The 19,947-nt window shown below is 31.2% G+C and overlaps 2 protein-coding genes across 5 annotated transcripts in view; one reads left to right on the forward strand and one right to left on the reverse strand.

Annotated features, from left to right (window-relative positions):
- The window catches only part of LOC108685709 (probable beta-hexosaminidase fdl), a 42,172-nt gene extending 22,593 nt beyond the window's left edge, over positions 1-19,579 (reverse strand). For both annotated transcript variants that reach the window (XM_018190643.1, XM_018190640.1), the window contains exon 1: positions 19,189-19,579. The gene's annotated coding sequence lies outside the window, so the exon portion shown is untranslated. The remainder of the gene's footprint in view (positions 1-19,188) is intronic.
- Positions 491-5,252, forward strand: LOC108685710. 3 transcript variants are annotated; one of them, XM_018190645.1, is made up of 4 exons: positions 491-611; positions 700-951; positions 2,031-2,181; positions 3,468-5,252. In XM_018190645.1, the coding sequence occupies exons 2-4, from the start codon at positions 776-778 to the stop codon at positions 3,780-3,782; spliced, it is 642 nt and encodes a 213-aa protein (XP_018046134.1). In that variant the 5' UTR covers positions 491-611; positions 700-775; the 3' UTR covers positions 3,783-5,252. The 3 variants fall into 3 exon arrangements, with proteins under 3 accessions (XP_018046134.1, XP_018046133.1, XP_018046135.1); XM_018190644.1 differs by having other exon boundaries at positions 491-951; XM_018190646.1 differs by having other exon boundaries at positions 491-951; positions 2,043-2,181.
- Positions 19,580-19,947: the final 368 nt, after the last annotated feature.

The following is a 19,947-nucleotide window of genomic DNA, read 5'->3' on the forward strand; positions in this document are numbered from 1 at the left end:
TTAAATAATAAACATGTTAAAATTTAAGTTATACCATATAACAATTCGAATACTCATTTAGAGAATTTAAATGAGAAAATAAAATATAATAATTCACATGACAAATACTCGTTTAAAGAATCTTTTCAATATAGAAGCATTGTGTTCTGTGATGTACGATGCAATTTATTTTCCATATATTTTGCTGTCGTGTAACATTTGATGTAAATATTCAAAAATTGAAGAATGTCTTCAATGTATTACAAATAAAAAATTATGATATAAGCATGAAAGGATAGAAAAATTGAAGATATCCTGTTCATTTCATAAAAATAATGTTTCCAGATCTGAGGTACGATTCGGCTACGAGGATCCCCCCCGAGCGATCTAACCGGTCGTAATGCACAGTCGATCGTGCTCGGGGGGAGAGGAGAGAGGTGTGTATCCAATAGATTTTTTCAACGAAAAGCGTTTCCGGAAACGGTAGATTCCTTTTCGAGACAATCAACGATCTCGGAGCAACACGGATGATTGAAATTCTCTCGATCTTCGTGGATGATAACGAGTGATTGGTAGTAACACATACGACACGTTATTACATCATCAATAACTCGATCTACGAGACATAATCGGTGAGCCTATTAACAAGGCGATCGAGAGATTACTACCACTTTAAAAAAGAGAAAGATAAAAATAATTAATCTTAGCGACGCTAATTAGTCGCATTCCAATTCTATTAAATCAAGAGAGACACGCGATTGAAATCATCGACGGGCGGAAAGACGAGAACAAGATAATGCAGAAGATAGCGGTGATGGCCGCGGTGCAAAAGGCCCACGGCTATCATAACGGCAGCAACGCTTACGGGGATGCGAGTAACGCCTCACCGGAGTATAACGGCTCCTCGTCAACCAGCAAAAGCGGTCGTTTCGACGCAGATCTGCACGGCAATGTTAACATCCTTCTTGGTGGGTGAGTAACAACCGCGCCAGCTGGACAGATGCTCCGACAGCACAGCTCACAAAATATAGGCGGAAGATATCTCACAGCAAACACACCTAATCTTGAACTCTTTGAGAAGACGCATCGTCATCCCTCGCGCACATGCTTTGCTCCCTTAATCCTCCAACAGATTGTAGTTCGTACGTCAAACAGACCATTGCATGTACAAGACACGACGAAAGTACTCAATTGCTTAGATAGCCGGTGTTTGAAAATTCAATGGTTGTTCCGTGGAACAACGTGGGAGAATCAACCTATAAGTTAAAATTGGCTTATTGGAAAACTTGATAGTTCTGAAGAAAGATAACGTTGCTTCTTTGAAATTTGAAATTTTTCCTCCTCACAAGGATAATTTTCATAAAAATATTTGATTTAACAAATATTATAGTAAAATTTATATTTCATATACATAAATAAGATAAAAATATATAAAACATTATATATTCATGAAATTTGATAATAATGTCGCAAAGTAGGATTAAATTAGAAAGTCGAAGATTTTTATTGTAGCAGTTATAGATGTAGATATAGAAAACTTCAAACCATCATTAAATCCGCGGGTAATGAATTTTTATCTTAAGTCGCTTTATTAGCAATTTAAGATAAGAAGATTTATGATGAATAAATGCTAATTAAACGATTGTTGCAATTACTAATAATGTAATCGTTATGCATGCATATCGATGATAAGACTTGTTTTTGTATATTACCAGCTATGCAGTAAAATTCTTCGAGCAAACGAAGAAAGACATTATCTTTCGTATCTTTAATACCTGTCAAAATATATCTAAGATTACGTTCTATATTTTTTTCAAGGTGCAATTTTTTTGTTATATCGCCATAAAAGTTTTCGAAAATGCAGCAGGTGTTAAAAGTGACTGTTTTGTATTTCATCACGTTTAAAAATTTCTGCTCCCTCCGGAGAGAAAATCGCACGTTCACTTTTCCATCCAATCTTTATAGCAACCACGCTTTTTTCCTCAACCGCATGGGCACCTCCTAGCACAAAAAGCACCGTCTAAACATCATCTATATTGGTTCGCTTTTAGCGCCATGATCAGCGGTGTGATCATGATGGTGGTGCTCATATGCTATTGCTGTCACAAAAACGTCCGGAAGCATCGACCGCAGGAATACTCGCAGTACTGGAGAGCCGAACCGGACATTCATAGTCTGGAAGTCTTCACCATGGATACACACGTTAGTAAAAATTTTCATTCAAAAGATCATTCTAATCATTAGATATCGCGAGAATTATCTTAAATGCTTTATTTTTAACATGATGAGAATAATTTCTTATATAAATAATCATAAAATGCTTAATTTTAATTTAAATTATTAATTTTCTTAAAATTAAAAATAAATTTCTATATATTGTAAAATCTATCTAGTATAAAATCATTGTTAAATGGAATCATTAAAATTGCATAAGAAAATTATTTTGAATATATTACAGATATGTATACATTTAAAAAAATTAAAATTTATTTTAATCAACTGACGTCATGGAATTTTTTTAAAAATTTTATCCGTTGATGATTAAATTTTTAATTTAATTATATAAATTTTCGAGCTGAAATTTAAGAGAGACATGATGATTTGTTACCCGTTTATGAATCATAAAGAAGGTCTTTAATTTTCAATATTAAAAATCTCTATAAGATCTCACTATTCCAAATTTCCTAATATTTCTAAAGTTTCAGCATTTATCGACAATTCTGTCAGTGATATTTTTTGCAAAATTTAAGATATCTTGCATAATGTTATATAAAACTTTTAAATCACACCACTTCCTCGACGCAATGTGCGCACCGCGAGTAACTTATATCCTCTTGCTGACCTTTTACGTAACCTCTCGCTCACCTTTGTAGTTACGCAATTAAATAAAAATTCGCATATCTCGCGGAAACCACGCCCTCGCGTTACACGTAAAGGAACGAGCGCGAGAACATCGGCTGGAATTGTACGCCGCAATGCGACAACGTGCATACTTCACACTTTCAGACCTAGAAACTCGTATTGTATCGTGTCTCGAACAGATACGACATAATATAAAAAAATATAAAAAGAATGAGATATAATAAATAGCAATATTATTAATACCTATAAGATATAAAATATAAATAAAAAAAATGTTTTGTACAAAGAATTAACGATGTATATTGTCATAATTAAGATATGAAAAAGACAGATATAAAAAGCAAACATAAAAGTATTTATACTTAATTCTATTTTTGCTATACAGCTAAACTATTGTACACTTTTAGAATTTAAAGTAAAATAGGTATATGTTTGACATTTGGCGAAAGCAAGAAAGTCCTAATGCAGTTTAATGCAGAAATGAAAAATAGACTTTTTGTTAAGTTGACAGGTTATTCATTTTGAACTTTTATATTTGTCTCTCGTTTCCTAATATGTATTTTATTTATTATATATTCCCAGTGTTTCACTGTTACATTTTTAACAATTCCGTTTCTCTCCAACAGTGCATCGAGAGATCGATAACATCTCAAACTCATCAGGAAGAGGGAATGACTGTGTCTCTGCCGCCGTGTTCTGTGTCCTCAGGTCCGCCACCGGCCTACGAGAGCCTCATCTTCGACCCTCGGACACTGCCCTCGCCGACCGACAAGAAGGACGAGTCTGACGATCCGGGCAATATTATCTCATCCCCGATAAGCAGCTTGCCTACCGAGTCGGAGGCTAACAGGATCAACAAACGGGAAGATATCCCGAGGGATGATCAGGGTTTACCTTCCTACGAAGCCGCCCTAAAATTAGAAGCTGACGGCTACGTTTAAGAAACGAATAAAGGTTCACCGAAACTATTTCGATCGCGAATTTTCAATCGTGAAATTTCCAGAGCTCTTAGATAAAACGCCAAATCATGGGTATCAAGGAAAAATTCCATAATCGACAAAGACTCAGTCGACTGTAGGCTGTCGCCAGCTGAAATTAAGTCTCGCGAAAGCATCTGTGAGAGAATGGAACTGTGCAAGGAACTGAGATTGATTTTTAATTGAGGAAATGGAAGAAGAAAAAAGAAATAGATGATTGAGTAAATTTGTAGATTTGTGAATCGAAGACAAGTTGCGAAAGAAATTTCAAGCGTAATTTTTAGAAAGGAACTATTTTCATCTGTGCGTGAATTAAGACGCACGAAAGTACAGAATAATTTTAATCAAAGAGATGTAAAAAGAGGAGAAAAAAGTTTAGTAAAGTTTTTAAATAAGATTTTTTTAGAATTAATGAAAAAAAAGACATTGGGCGTTATATCAAAAATATTCTAAAAATTTTAGAACATTATTCTCCTCTTGCCTTATTGAATGATTCTAATTCTTAACGATAGAATGGTATAGAACGAAAAACTACAAAAGATAAAGTGCCTGAACGTACATCCTTTTTCGAAACATGTGTAAACGGAGGACAAGATGAAAGAAAAGCGATGAAGTAATTTTTCGAAAGTACGTACTGTTTTTCTTTCTGTCTTGTCTAAGTAAAACAACACATAAAATCTTTGAGAACGACTTTTCATCTACAAGATGTAATAAGAAAATTTTCAGAAGATATAACCTCGACTTTTCTATTTTTCGATAATCTCTATGATTAAATGTGTCGATAATATTTTAAATATAGGAGAAAACGCGTCGTAGAAATGTACAGATATACAAAAATCGATTTATAGAATGCGAAATATATATAGAATGCGCCGAAATGTAGCACAAGTTAATGTCAGTATACATGAAAACGGTACGTTTGTAAGTCGTGGCCTCAGGCAATGAACAGAAAGACCTAATTTCGCAGATAATTACATTTTATAGATGTTAAGAAGGAGAATACTTAACGGCATATTTTTCCCGGTCGGTCATTAGTTTAAGAGAGCAAGAACGGACATAGAAACGCAGCACCGTTAGATTACAATTTCCGTTTGAATAAACAATGCTCATCGCTATAAACGTAAATGATACTTCGTGTAATGCGCGCACGACATCGCGGAATTTATGCGGTGTTTCGCTAGGAAAACGCTTCGAAACATACCATTTTACGTAGAACTTTCCTCTGTATAATAGATGAATATGTAAATAAATAGCTGTGCATTCAATATGCATTTTTAGGCGTACACCGGCAACAGCTGCAATGATGATTTATTATTACGTCGACCGTATGAATATTAAGTAGTAAGTATTATCGATGAAACTGTGCCTGACACGAACGAGTTACATTCGTAAGATTTTGCGCTTTATACAAACACGCGCATAACAATTTTTTTAATTTCCGCTAATTATACAATCACATAATAATTAATATTATTGCATCATAAAGAAGCACAGATATTTTTAAATACAATTGTATAAAATTACATATAATGGTCCCTACCCTTTGATTATAAATACATTTGCTATCGCATGCATTTACGATCGAATTGTGACTTATACGCGAACACTTAATTACACGGTAATAACAATTAGTCGCGATAAGAGATCCTCGAGAAAGAATAATAACCTTGATATCAAATCGAAAAATATTTGCTCGAAAGAGCACCTTATTAAGTGAACGTTTTATCGAGCCGGTTAAAAACCTGCGATAAAATGTAATATGCTTTTGCCAAAAGCTGTGGATATTTTAAGAAGCATAAAAAGCAACATTTATTTATTTTATATTATAAAAGTCTTAAATGAGTAGACGAATGATCCATTAGCGTTCGTGACTTACTTCTAAAGTTTTCTTTTAGTATCAGCATTATTATATACCTATTTATGTACAGCTAAAGATATAGTCTAAAGAGGACCGAGTAAATGATGTTAAGTTGTAAATTTTCAACTAATCCTGAAATGATTATATTTAACGTATACGATAATATTGTATGAGAAATAAGATCTCTCGGTAAAGATTCATTATCCATAATTTCAATTATCAAAATTAATTCTAGAGCTACCTTGATATTCTTGTTAAAAAGATACTCAAAGTACTCGAAATAATAAAATAATAATCATCATTAAAATAATCTGTTAATTAATATTTATTACCAGGAAGTGTGAATTATCCTGTAGTTTAGTTATGCCATCTCGATCGTGGAGGTTGACTGATATATACGATGAAATCATTACAAAACAAAATATACCGTATGCAGTATCCGTTGATAAAACACCGCGATAGGTAGTCGCAGTGAAGCGTCGTAAACTCTAATTCAACGATGACTGCGATGCATCGATGACGATAAATCTAAAAGCGTGATTACGTGCACGCTATTGCATGGTCAGTGTGATTCATTAAACGTGCGTGTATAGAAAAATATACTGGAAGAACTGGCAAACGCGAGATGCTAAACGTTCGCAAAATAAAAAAAAAATAGTATCTCGCATATCCAAATCCCGACGATATATCTCAATTTAATAATTTAATAGCTCAAAAAGATGAAAACTTTTTTTTTTCTTCAATTACTAAATATTCCACAAATATTTATAAGTAAGAATAAAATAAAAATATTAAAATAGTAACAATTTATCAATTTAATTTAAAGCAAAATATATATCTTTACTGTAATCAACTTTAAGTATTCTCTAACAGTTAATGGCTAAAAAATCGTAAAGATAATTATGACTGGAAAAGAACACGGTACAATCGAGTACAATATGAAGGATATAATAGCAAATTGCTGGTCTGGTATCTTTGAAAATCAAGGACGAAGAACGACATAAAATCATGTACCATAACGCGAATGAGAGAAGTGCAAATTACACGATCTACGCGTGCGATCGTTTCGCAAATTTTCTGCAAAATAATTAAGCTTCTCGTTAACAATATCCGACTCGAAATCGATATTACGTTGCAGTTTAGGATCGCACATAATTAGCACCCTCGTCATGCGGCCTTCGCGAGGAATTGAGCCAAACAGAAAATAATTTCCACTCTGCGGCCTGATTGCGGACCCCGCGGCGAATCCGAGATTCCCGTAACGAGATCGTATGGAAATTTCAAATTGCTAACGATACCTACGTACGACACGTACGTACCGCGTATGGTATGCGTATCATCCGGATGTGCCGTAATTAGATTAGATTTACACAGAATAACTCGCGTGTTTACATTTCCCATCGGTGTAACGCAGAACTGTGCCACTCGTCCCATTATCAATTTAGTCATACGACAGCGTACACAACATTTCCACAGATAAACCGGTACATATCGCATAATCCTCTTTTATATTGCATAACTCTGTTACGATATAGCCGAAAGAAAGCTAGATACGTTTTGTGTGCGTGTGCGTGTGCGCGCGCGCGCGCGCGTGTGTGTGTGTGTGTGCGTGCATGCGTGCGCGTGCGTGTGTGTATGTGCGTGTGTGTGCGTGTGTGTGTGTATGTGTGTGAGATAACATTATTTCGTTAAAAATATATTTTAAAAAGTGAAAAAAAGAAGGCACTGTTTGCATAAAAGCGTTCATAAATAATTGGATAACTAGATTAGAAATTAGGTGACAATATAAACTAGATTAAAAGTTCCTCTAAGATGCATATTAATGCAAATTCATAAAGCTCACCGTGAAGTTTCGAACAATCTCGGAAACTTTGAAATTCCCTCAAAATTTTTGCAAGTTTAATTATTGGGGATAAAATTTGGAATCTTTTTAGTGTTAGTGAATTTAGCTAATGAAAATTATATCGAGGCGAAGATGAGTATGAGAGAGAAACAGTTCTGGCCAGATATAATTTTCTTGGATAGAACAATTACAGAGTTTTGCTCCCTGGAGCTTCATAAAATATGCTATCAGGAAATCTTCCAGTGTGGCTCCTCATTAAGTTTCAATCGGCCATTAAATGTATCGGTACTGCATGATCTATGTGTATGTACGCATGCATTATTCAGTGATCGCCCTAGCAGAAGTAGCATAACTCGTTTCATTCCATACATAATTAACGAATGTACCGATCCGTAGAACTTTCAGGTCCGCAGAAAAAGAATTGCGGTCAATGTAAAATGATAATTGATGGATAGGATGAACGCTGGTTGAATCCTAACAATGCGAGCCATTCTTAATTAAAGCGACTGGCGAATTTATTTCGATGGATCAAAAATGATTCTAACGTTTGCTGATAAACAGAACTGCCTTTTAATCGCGAAATACCCGAAAGTTACGATCAAAATTAAAATACAACAAATTTTTAATTTAATAAAAATAATTATGTATCTTACGTGTTATACTTATACTTATATGAGACATGACAATATTTGACAGAAATGCCCAAATGTACAAACATCATTATTAACTAATTGATTTTTACACTTGCTAATAAATCTTATTAAATTTGACAACTCAGAAGAATTGAATGATACAATAGAAAATCTCAAATAATATAAACATTAATAAACAAATAGACCCCCTGCTCTTTTTAACTGAACTTCTTTGCAACGTTATCTTTTTTTTTCCAACATTGAGAGAAGAAAAAGAAAGAACCATGCAAGAAGTTCAGTTGAAAGAAGAGACCTATTCTCTAAATTTTTTTTTAATAAAATCTCTAAGAGGGTAAAAATATAGCCATTTTTTGAGAAGAATGAAAATATTTCACTTTCTGAAAAAGAATAACAATTTTCACTTTTTTTCAGGAAGTGAAATATTTTTACTTATCTCTAAAAATGGCTATGTTTCCACTCTCTTGAAATGAGATTTCACTATAAGAAATTTGAAATTTAAAATTAATATTAAACAATATCAATTTATATTCTTAAACATATATCATTAAAAATTGAAGTTGAAATAAAATCTTACGTAAATCACAAGAATATCAGTATCATCCAAAATAAAAGAAAAAATCAGGAGTTATTCATTGAAAGGAGATACATCTATATGCGGTAGAAATATGTTAGATTAGAGACATATTACATAACAAAGAACATTATAATTTGCGAATATATTTAGTACATTCACACGAATTCCCGACGTACGTCTCGAATATTATCTGTATAATATAATGTATAAGCTTATTTATAATTATTATATTCAGTAAAGTTTTCTATTCGGAATAAGGCAATAGCCTCATAAGCAGCACGTCATCTGTAATCGATAGAACTCAGTATCTGTAGGCTTTCATTGTCATTTATTCAAGAAATATAACAAATGTTAATATATTTGTAACGCTGAATACGCTCTATTATATGCACGGGATCATACGGGAAGTCTTGTATTTCCTAAAGAAAAATATTATGAGTTTCCGCCAGTCAAATCACTTATTCATCGTATTTTATAGCTCGTGTTAATATACCGGGAATAATACTCCTTATTAATGTATACTCGAAATTTTCATTTACAAACTAGTACAAAAGATATATATTTACGCGATATATTTAAAAAAAAAGTAATTCAAATAATATCTGATTGTGAGTTTATAATAATTGTTGTTATTTACAAGACAACTTTTACGTGAAATTGCAAGTATAGAGCAACACATAACTCCCTCATAAATACGAATGTCATTATATCGTAGTATTACTAAATAAAGCTAATGTCATTCGGCTTGCCTTTTAAAAAACGTTATCAAAATACTGCCACGAGCAGTATTTTTTTCAATCATCGGCACCATTACGATAAATGATATACGTAGTATATCACTACAAATGTATATTATCGTTTATCGGTGCTATTAATTTGTATAAAGTGACAAGATAACACGTTAACGTAAGGCGATTCCACAATATGCGATATGACGTAATTAATATAACGAATAAAAGTAGTTGTTCGTAGATAATTATATGCGGAGATATATGCGAAGGAATTCGTAAAGTTTGCACAATATAGCGGATGGTAAAAATCATAGATGACAGCAAAATGAATTGACGTAGACTGAACAGATGATATATTTCATAATAACTTTAATTATTAGCGGTTTATATTATGATATTAACTTCATTAAACTAATCGATTCCAGTGGTTTTTGCATAGCACATAATCTCTCTATTCATTCGCTTACAATTAGCCATATCTTTCGAAAGATTATTCGGCTGATGTATAAATACAAATTAATATGAATTATTTCACAGCATAAAAATGGATAAGGTAATTGAAATAATATGAATTCTTTGAAAATAAATAGCTGTAATATAAACTTATTTATTAAGTTGACTACTATTTTCTATTATTATAAATACAAATATAATTTAATGAACAGAAATCAAAAGACACACAATGAAATTAAAATATAAATAATATAAATCATAATTATAAATTGTGATATAAAATTATAACGAGAAATTATTATGAGGAGAGACAAAGAGAAACATAGTCTCGGAAACATTTATTCGACATTATTCGTTGATCATCAGACATCTAAACAATCGCAGATTAACCTGCTTATCGACGTAGTAAGCGTATTTACAAGTTTACAAATATATAGATCAGAGGAGAAAGATCGCTTGAAAGTCTTCCTCCATGGTTCAACACGGTTTGTTTAATAGGATATTTTCGGATGAAAACGGCTTCCTCTAACACATACGATCCGTGCATTTAGTGCATTTGCGCAAACACGTGTGCATATGTGAGGCACACGCGTGATGTCAATCAAAATTTACGCAAAATTTGACTTTTCTCTAATCCAAGTATCGAATATCGGACTGTTCGTATCGTGTAATATTGGGCGGTCTTTTTAAATGTCTATAAATAATCGCAATTGTTGTTGCAGTTGTAACGTACGTTAATATTACACGAAAGCAGATGGAATATATATAATATATCGGTACGACAAATTACAATATAATGATTGTTGATAACAAACTATTGAAAATTATCGAGTTTCAAAGTTTACATTAGAAATATACGTAAATCTCAGCAGATATTTTAAGGTTTCAATGATACATACTATATATATATATAATAATAACAATTTTATTTTCATTCTGAATTGCATTAGTAGTTGCGTAAATAAGATCAATACATTAAAATTTTAAAAAAAGTTTTAACAAAATTAATTATTTATTCTAATCGTATACTCAAATCCATTAGCAATGAAAAAATGTTTAAGAAGGACTAATATGTCCCACTTCCATATCTCTGTCAAGTTAGCAGAATCAAATAAGCAGAATTAAAAGAATTATTGAATTATTTTAATACTAATTATCTACTTTTATCTTTCTTTTTTTTTTCTTGTAATCCTGCTAATTTTATAAAAATTAGCAAAATTGATTTGCTAACTTTTATAAAATTTTTTTCTAAATGATATGTGATACAAAGTTTATACGTTTTATAATACAAATTAACACAAAATGAACATTAACTAATTAATTAATAACATTAAATAATTCATTAAATCTTTATTGCAAGTCTGCTCATTTAGATCTGCTAACTACAAAGGTTTTATTTCCATGATACAAGAACTATTGTTGAAAATGAGAAGTGAATACCAAATGACGCACTACGGTTTTTTTCGTATTGTATTACTGATGACACATTCAATTAACATATTTCCAATAGCTTCGCACTTTCTTCAATGTAATTGAGTGCAAAGGCGACACGGTCTCCCAATATTTACACCTAAATTATCTTATCATTTTTATCAGAGACACACATCTTGCAAACTGTGCAAAACCACCTAGTAACATCTTACAGTGCCATTCTATAAATATGAATTTCGAGGACATCATATCAGCGATGAAGTCACGGCGAAAGAAGATCTATTAGCGATCGATTAATAATAGCCGCGACTTCGTTAAAGTCGAGATTCGCGCATCGTTAATACTCGAGGCTCTCGAGACTTTGCCCTTATCGCAAAAGGCGATTTAATTCCAACCGAGTTCTTAAAGCATAAACACCGTAATAAAAGATACCATAATGTAAAACGGCACGCGGCATATAAGTATGTATATAGGAAAAGGCGTAATGGTATTTATATTAATATATAGTAACGACAACAATGCCTCGAGTTATTGCATTCGCGTTCATAAAAATGTATAATACGTACATGCAAAGAACGGTTATATAAAAAAAGCTAAATATAGATCTGAAAATAATTTTGTTAGACTATTACAATAATTATGTAGAAACTTAGTTGTTAGAATATCAAAATATCACTTTTTATAACATTGCTCATCATATCTGAATTTTTCACATAATTTGTTTTGATAGTTAATGAGAACATTTTCCGATTTACAATATAACTAAATTTTTATTTTTAGATACTTTAAAAATTGTTTTTTCCGCGCTGCGATGGTAAATTTCGATAAACTATAACGAGATATGTTATCGTACCATATAAATAGAAGTAAATCAGAGAATCAATAGATCAATAGATCTGAAGAACATGAAATTAATTAAGCTTCCCATCGGGGCGAATCGCTGATGATATTACAAATTTCATGTCCACATATATATACATATATATATATATATATATAAAGCTCACTTTTATTTCGCAATAATTCATTAAATCAACAATATTGCAATGAAATTACGAAACTGCCTCAATAAGAATAACTACGCAAGTAGTTACTACTACGCACAGCTAATGAAAAATTATACATGCAATATTTTTATAACATTGTAATAAACGTTATCATCTGATCGATATTTTTATTCTGGAATATAAACTGTGTCATTGGAAGATAAAAAATTCTCCAACTAAGAGGTATTATCTTAAAAATAGCTTCTTCAATAAATTTGGAAATAAATTGGTAAAATAGCTTCAATTTCCTGTGATTTTCATACATTTTAGTAAAAAAATTTTTAATTAAATTAAAATATATACTCTGTTAAATTCATAATAGTAAATTATACCTAATTTGAGTTATTTTTAATAATTTCTATAGAATACCGCAGCTTTCCTATCCATAATGTTATTAACTATAACAATATTTACCTAGAACAATGAAGTTAAACAATTTAATCCAAGAAAATGTATTAAATTTGATTCAAATTTCATTTATTTACTAAGTACATAGATTAATATGGACACTGTTTACTTTGAAACTAACTAATCATAAAAATAAACTAACTAATCATAGAAATGGATCGATTTACATTTAGAAGTTACATACATATGAAAGTTAAAAATGACAAAATGTAATTTTTAACTTAAGAGATTGAATTGTCATTGATCCTTTAATCTTTAACAGTGAAGTTGACACTCCAGATAAAAATTTTCGAGAACAAAGAAAAAAACCCTATAAAAGAAAGATTTATAGTGAACGTCTTCAAAACGTCGACAATGTCCTACAGTGATAAATAGTCATGTAGTTACAGATTAATTGCCGTAATAGGACAACGCGGAAAGTTAACAGGTCACTGCATCACTGCATCATGGTCGCTCTTATTTACACATTTAGATATTAAATACCCTCTTGGCTCCCATTATAAACTATCCTCATGGTCGAACTGATCTCACACAATTTAAACGCTGCTTTCATTTAAGATCGAGCTTCAAGATCAATTCCAACAATTTGAGTTTAAAAACGTCATACAGTACGAACGAGTAGACATTAATCTTCTCGGAGACTACAATTTCGAAAAATTAGACATTCTGTAAACTGAAAAGCATGTATTTAAATTATTTGAAATATTATATTCAGAATATTTAATAATAATCCACGGCAATAATTCTCAAAAAGTGTATATAATTTAACGAAAAATAAATAATTATTAAATTATATTCGATTAAATTATATTCGATTAAAAAAGAAATTTTGACGAATGAAAATTATCTCTTTCAGCTAATGTTTGGCTAACTTTAATTTAAAATAAAATAATTTAACAATCACGATAAAAATAACTTAATAGAATGATAGATTACAATTATTTAATATACTTAAAAATTAAAAATCTGAGAAACATTTCAAACAAAAAATTATCATTTTCAAAAACTTAAATACACATCTTGTATTTATTAAGTTATCTGAAATTCAATGTGTTTTCTAAAATCTAAACTATCTAAATACAATTAAGTAATAAGATCTTATTGCTTCATTTGAATTAGAATCTTATTTCTTTATTTATAAACATATTTTTATTTTTCAAATAAAAATTTTATTAACAAGGTTTCAAGTTAACAAAAAATTTCATCAGATGTTCAACTTCAATTTGCTTCAGGAATCTGTTATTCAGATATCTCTTCTCTTCAATGCTATATGTATTTTTTCTATATTCTTTAAAATCCTACAACTCAAAATTTTTTTTATATCACCTATTTTCCATTTTGTTATCATTTTTATCTAAACATTTTTTTCCAGGCTAAAACATTTTTTGAAAAATTTAAATGTTACAATTTAAATTTTATCTAGCAACTGTGAATAAATATAAATAAACATTTTTATTTCAAAAATAGAAAACTTAAAAATACATAAAAATACATAAAAATATCAGATGTTCGGTTATCAGAGACAATTTACAATAGTTACTCAATCTACAATACAAAATACTTTTTTTGAAATGCTTCATCATTTCCTGTTTTTTTATATTACTTTTTGTAATTTTAGAATTTCAATTTTTACATACATAATCCTTTTATTTCAATGTATTTTTAAGGTTTTTATCCATTATAAAATTCTATCAGTGCATATAACGTATAAAAAACATATAAAATTATAGAAATAAAAATAAGAATAATATAGCACAACTGGAATAATTTTTCTTTTTTATTTTTTGAATATTATGTTTATCGGTATTATATTTAACGGTAAATTTTTTATTTTCTAATCCGAGATTGAATTATAAAGATATATAAGAACAAAATTTTTTTTCAAATTAAAAAAAATTTGTTACACACAACCGATATATATAATAAAAGAGAAAAAAGAAAAAAACAAATAGGGAAATAAAAGATGGCGCTAATTACGCCGACGTAATTGCGCAAGATGAGATTAAATTAAACAAAAAAAAAATAGAAATAATAAAAAGTTAACAGCACGAAAAACATCGATTCACTCCAAATTTGGTTCTTTTCAGAGACAAAATAAAAGAGATAATGAGCGAATAAGGACATTATGTAATACTAGAATGCAAAATCATCATCAAAATAAAGTAAGCAAAAAATTTATGGAAAGTTCAATTTTACTGTTTTATTATATCTTTCAATTTATCAAAATTCTTTTTTTATAGTTTAGTATACTCATGTAATGTAATTTTATAGTTTAGTATACTCATAGCCAAACATTCTACAGACGTTATGTAAGTCGACGCAATTGTTGCGTAGAAATAATATATACAGAAATTAAACGTAAAATATAAATATAATATACATAATACGCAAACATTCAATCTTCTAATAAAGCTCTTTAATGCTTTACCGAAAAATGTTTGCGTGTTGCGTATTTTACAATACATTTACATTGTTTAATTTTTACATTAATATATTATTTCTACCTACTATTGCATCAACTTATATTGGCAATCCATTTTTTCAATGAATTTTTTCTTGAAGGTATAATTCTTATTAATTGTAACATCGACGTTACACATAAAGAAATATTCTGATGTTATACGGAAAGAAACCAGTTGGATACAACGCTTCGCAAATTGCCCGCCAATTATCCCGGTTCTTTCGTACCATCTCGAGATGGATCGATCTACAAGCAAACGCGTGCGTTTCCGTACGTTGCGATATCATCACGAGCAGAGAAGAGAAAAAATTTTCAAATAAAAGATTGGATACCATACGTTTGATTCGTCATATTTTTCAGGATCTGCTTAAGCTAAAATGAGATAGATTATGCATGAGATAGAATGAGACATTCACGCATTCTATCTTATGCATCTATTTTATTCTATCTTAAGCAGGCTTAAAAATATGACGGACCAATTAGAAATCGTCTAAATGATGTCTAATATCTTACTTGAGAATCTCTAGAAAGGAGAATTGTAATCATCTTGAAAATGAATAAGGAACTGAACAGATCTTCGAATTCTAGATATGTTTTCAGGATTCTACGTGTATCTGCGTTCGTAATAAGCGAAGCGATAATTCGAGAAACGAATTCCTTTGAGGAATTTAAACACGAAGAATGTCTTCAATCTTCAACGTCGTGTAAAATCTCGCATCGAACGAAGTAACGTCAAATTGAAAAGACAAAAGCATCAAAGACGCATCATAGAGAGGCATTTATATATAGCGGCATACACAATGAGATTTAAAGCGTAAAATTTAAGCTTTAAAGGGATTATAAAGTTATTTGTTTTATACCGATTGTGTAAGATTTGCACATATAGCATTTACATATCATTGAGCGGTATTCATAGTTCTTATCTTATTATTAAAACTGTCTTAAGTAATATCTTAAGATGTTAATACAGTTTTCTTGGTTCATAACATCTTAAGACTATACTTATTTAAAATGATTTTAAATATAAGATGCAATTATGAATACTGGCCTAAGACATATCACAATACACTACTACTTCAATATTGTACGCACACATATGTACACTGAAAGAAAATGATGTTATATCAACAGCATTATTTTAATTGAAAATGATTTTTTAATTAAATAATTAATGAAACGCTATTAATGAAATAAATACATTACGCTCTTGTTTTTATAAAATTTTATTTGTTTCATTAATATCTATTGTTATTGTGTGTGTACGTGTGAATCAATAAAATTATTTTCAATTAAAATAATAATCCGTTAATCATTTTTTCCGGTGTACAAATTTTCTAACTAACTAATCTTTCATATTAGATCTAAAGCCTAATTCTAAGAACTCAACATTGTTTGTTCGTATAATCTCTAGTCCAAACCAAAATACATATACAAAGTATATAAAACTTATCAATACTGATATATTAGGGAGCGCCTCTTAAAAGACTCCCTTACTTCTTGGAAATTGACTATTGCACTTCATTAAGATTGATAAAAATATAATCTGTTTAGATAATTAAAAAAGTAAAAACTCATAATTCATATATTTGTAGCTTGTTTCTATACAAAATCAAATACAGTTACAAAAATAAAATTTTTATAATTTTTCTTTTGCAAATTGCGTAGTTTAATAATGATTATATCAGGCTTGTCCAATTTGAACTCCGGAGCCAAAATGCGAAGTCATCGACACAAAGAAATTCAATGTAGATAAGATTTCGAGAAATGTAAAGTATTGACACGCATCTGAGTGACGTTTATCAACATCTTATAGTCTCTGAAATTTTACATTAAATTTTTTTGCATTGATAGCTTTTTGGCTCCAGAGTTCAATTGGACAGGCCTGATATAAACATATGGACAGGCTATATTATTGGTAATATTACATCGTTTTACATGTTTGCAGTCCTAAATTAGTTCTATTTATATTATTTCCTTTTTCATTTTTTCATATAGTTTTGTTTAAATATAAGAGTGAAGTGTAAACCGGCATACTTATCTGTAAGACAGACCATAAGCTATTATAATCTTTATAGTATTGCGTTATAGCGACCAATAGCCCTATCTGAACTGAAGATAATCATATATTTCTGGGAAAATCTTAAAAAAAAGAAACTGTCGCATTACATGTTATGTCTTACAGAACAGCATAAAGTATGCATATAAATCAATAAAAAACATTTTATATCAAAAAGTAAAAAATTCTAAAAACATCTTATATACATTCATTTATAAATTTTTTATACAGTGACTTGTGGAAAAAAAAAATCGAAATAAGTGTATGAAATTACTATGTCAATTTTAAAGCCCATTTTATCAAATACTTATTTTTATTTATTTTACAAAGAAATATTGCAAAATTGTAAACAGTATTACAAAAATTATTATGTTACTTGACAAAAGAAATTTTTTAATTTATATTTATATTTTTAAATCTTTAATTACAGCTTTTATTTAAGAAATATTAGTTAAAAATATTAATATATAAAATATTTCTAAAATTTTAATTTTATTTTTTGTTTAAGACATATTATCTAAGAACAAAAAATGGCGATATATCGATGATCTTCCTCTACATAAAGCAAATATTATTACGAACTGACATGAAAAGCCGATAACAAAACTACAATTTTTCAACATTTTTAGCGTAAAATCGTGCAGTTTAAAATACTTACTTCATTTATAAAAAAAAAATTATTTTTATATTTGTGTAAAGACAATTAGAAAAATTTGAAAAATAATTGATAAAAAGAAACAATTTTAGGATTCCTTAAATTTTAAGCTGTAAGAAATTGACCAATTATAGTATCGTCATTTTTTCTACATTCGACTTTGATTAATCAAAGTTACGACTTATTATACCCGTTTCAATAATTCAATTTTAATCTCAGTTCAACTTTCTCTTTATCTTTTTCTAATTCTTAGAACTAAAAAAAGATGAGGCGTAAGTTGAATCGAGATTAAATTAAACTTAATACTACATTGACAGAAACGGGCATTGAATCATTAATGTTCATTTCTACCAACGTAAATTAACTTTAATCTCGGTTCAACTTATTCTTCGTCTTTTTCTAATTCTAAAGATTAATTAATCTACGTTGGAAATGAACATAAGACTTAAAATCTCGCTTTAAAATGAAGATGTTCCTTAAGATCAGTTTGAGCAACAATTTTTTTTCGCGAATTTAGAAATCTCGCGTATATCATGTTTTATCGTATATGCGTTCAGCAGATATATAGTTGTCGCGACGGCAGATAGGAAAGTCAGGCGAGAGCAGCGAAAACAGTAGAGATTTATTCCTAATCCCGATGTAGGCTTGGTACGCGCTCCAGCTTAGTAGGACAAAAATATCTCCGATGGAAGGACGCGTCCCTTTTCTTTTGAAAACACGCGCGAACAGCTGACGAAAATAACAAACGCGACGCGTATATATACAGATACAGACACTACTCCAAACGTTTACCTTCGCTCTTGAGGTTCTCGAGCGATTGTTTAATTACTCACCAATTCGTCGCGTCGCATCGGCCGTCATGCGGAGAAAATATTCAATGTGAAAAAACGTGACGTTCCGTCAGATGTTTGACAAATGAGTAAATCCCGGGTGCCGGCTTTAAATCGCGGCAACAATCAGCCACTCTCGGGGCGCGTAAACACGACACCTGCCACATACACGGGAACAAAGGCAAAAGACAGTAGGGGGCCGTTTTCTCCAGATCGCCGCCAGATCAGATAAGATCGTAGACGAGCGCGGAGAGGAGAGACGAAGAACGCGGAGGAGCCGGCCGATGGCGAAGCCAAATCAAACGAAGCCGAGATGAAGTAAGCCTAGCGAGAACGGCTCGCGTACATACATATATGAAAGTTCCACTCACCTAACCTTCCGACGTTGACGGTCCTGCGGCCGGTTTGCGCAGCGCGATGCGTAACGTCCCAGACTTGCAGCACGCAGCAGGCGAGGACGCGCGTCCTTGCACGCGCCCGATGCGGGATGCACGTATCGGGGAGCACGCACGAGTTACGCGACGGCGGAGGCATCAATGGATAGTAGGAGAGACGCGTGAGTTAACGGTACGTCTTGGCCATGTCGGGAGAGAAGCGAAAGGGAGTGGGTGAGAGGGGCTGGAAGGGAGGAAAACGGAGAAAGAGAGCGAGAGGACGTGAGAGTGGGGAAGGAGACGCCGCGCGCACACAAACGTACGCACTGAATTGCGCGGCCGCGGAGAAGTGACTTCCAAGACTATCGACACTCTCAACATTTTGCACTTCATCCATCATCCGCTAACGATCGCGTCATCCTTCGATGACATATCGACGAAAACAAACTGTCTTTTATTCTTTTTCTTTTCTTTCCGACATTCCTGCGTAAACCACAACGCCACACGCACCAACGCATTATGATCTGTGGCATTTACAGCTCCTGTTTTTCATCCACCGAAAACGTGACAGTGGCGCCATCGCGCGGCTATCGGCGAAAATTGTATATATATGGCTCGTCGATAAATTATCTGAATATATATATATATATATATATCATGGGTAATTGCAGAATTTCGTATTATCGATAGATGTAAAATATTTAAACCGATCGATAACATAAATATTTAAATAATTATTTATATATATATATATAT

Source organism: Atta colombica, unplaced genomic scaffold (genome assembly GCF_001594045.1).
Source record: "Atta colombica isolate Treedump-2 unplaced genomic scaffold, Acol1.0 scaffold155, whole genome shotgun sequence".
NCBI classification, from domain to species: domain Eukaryota; kingdom Metazoa; phylum Arthropoda; class Insecta; order Hymenoptera; family Formicidae; genus Atta; species Atta colombica.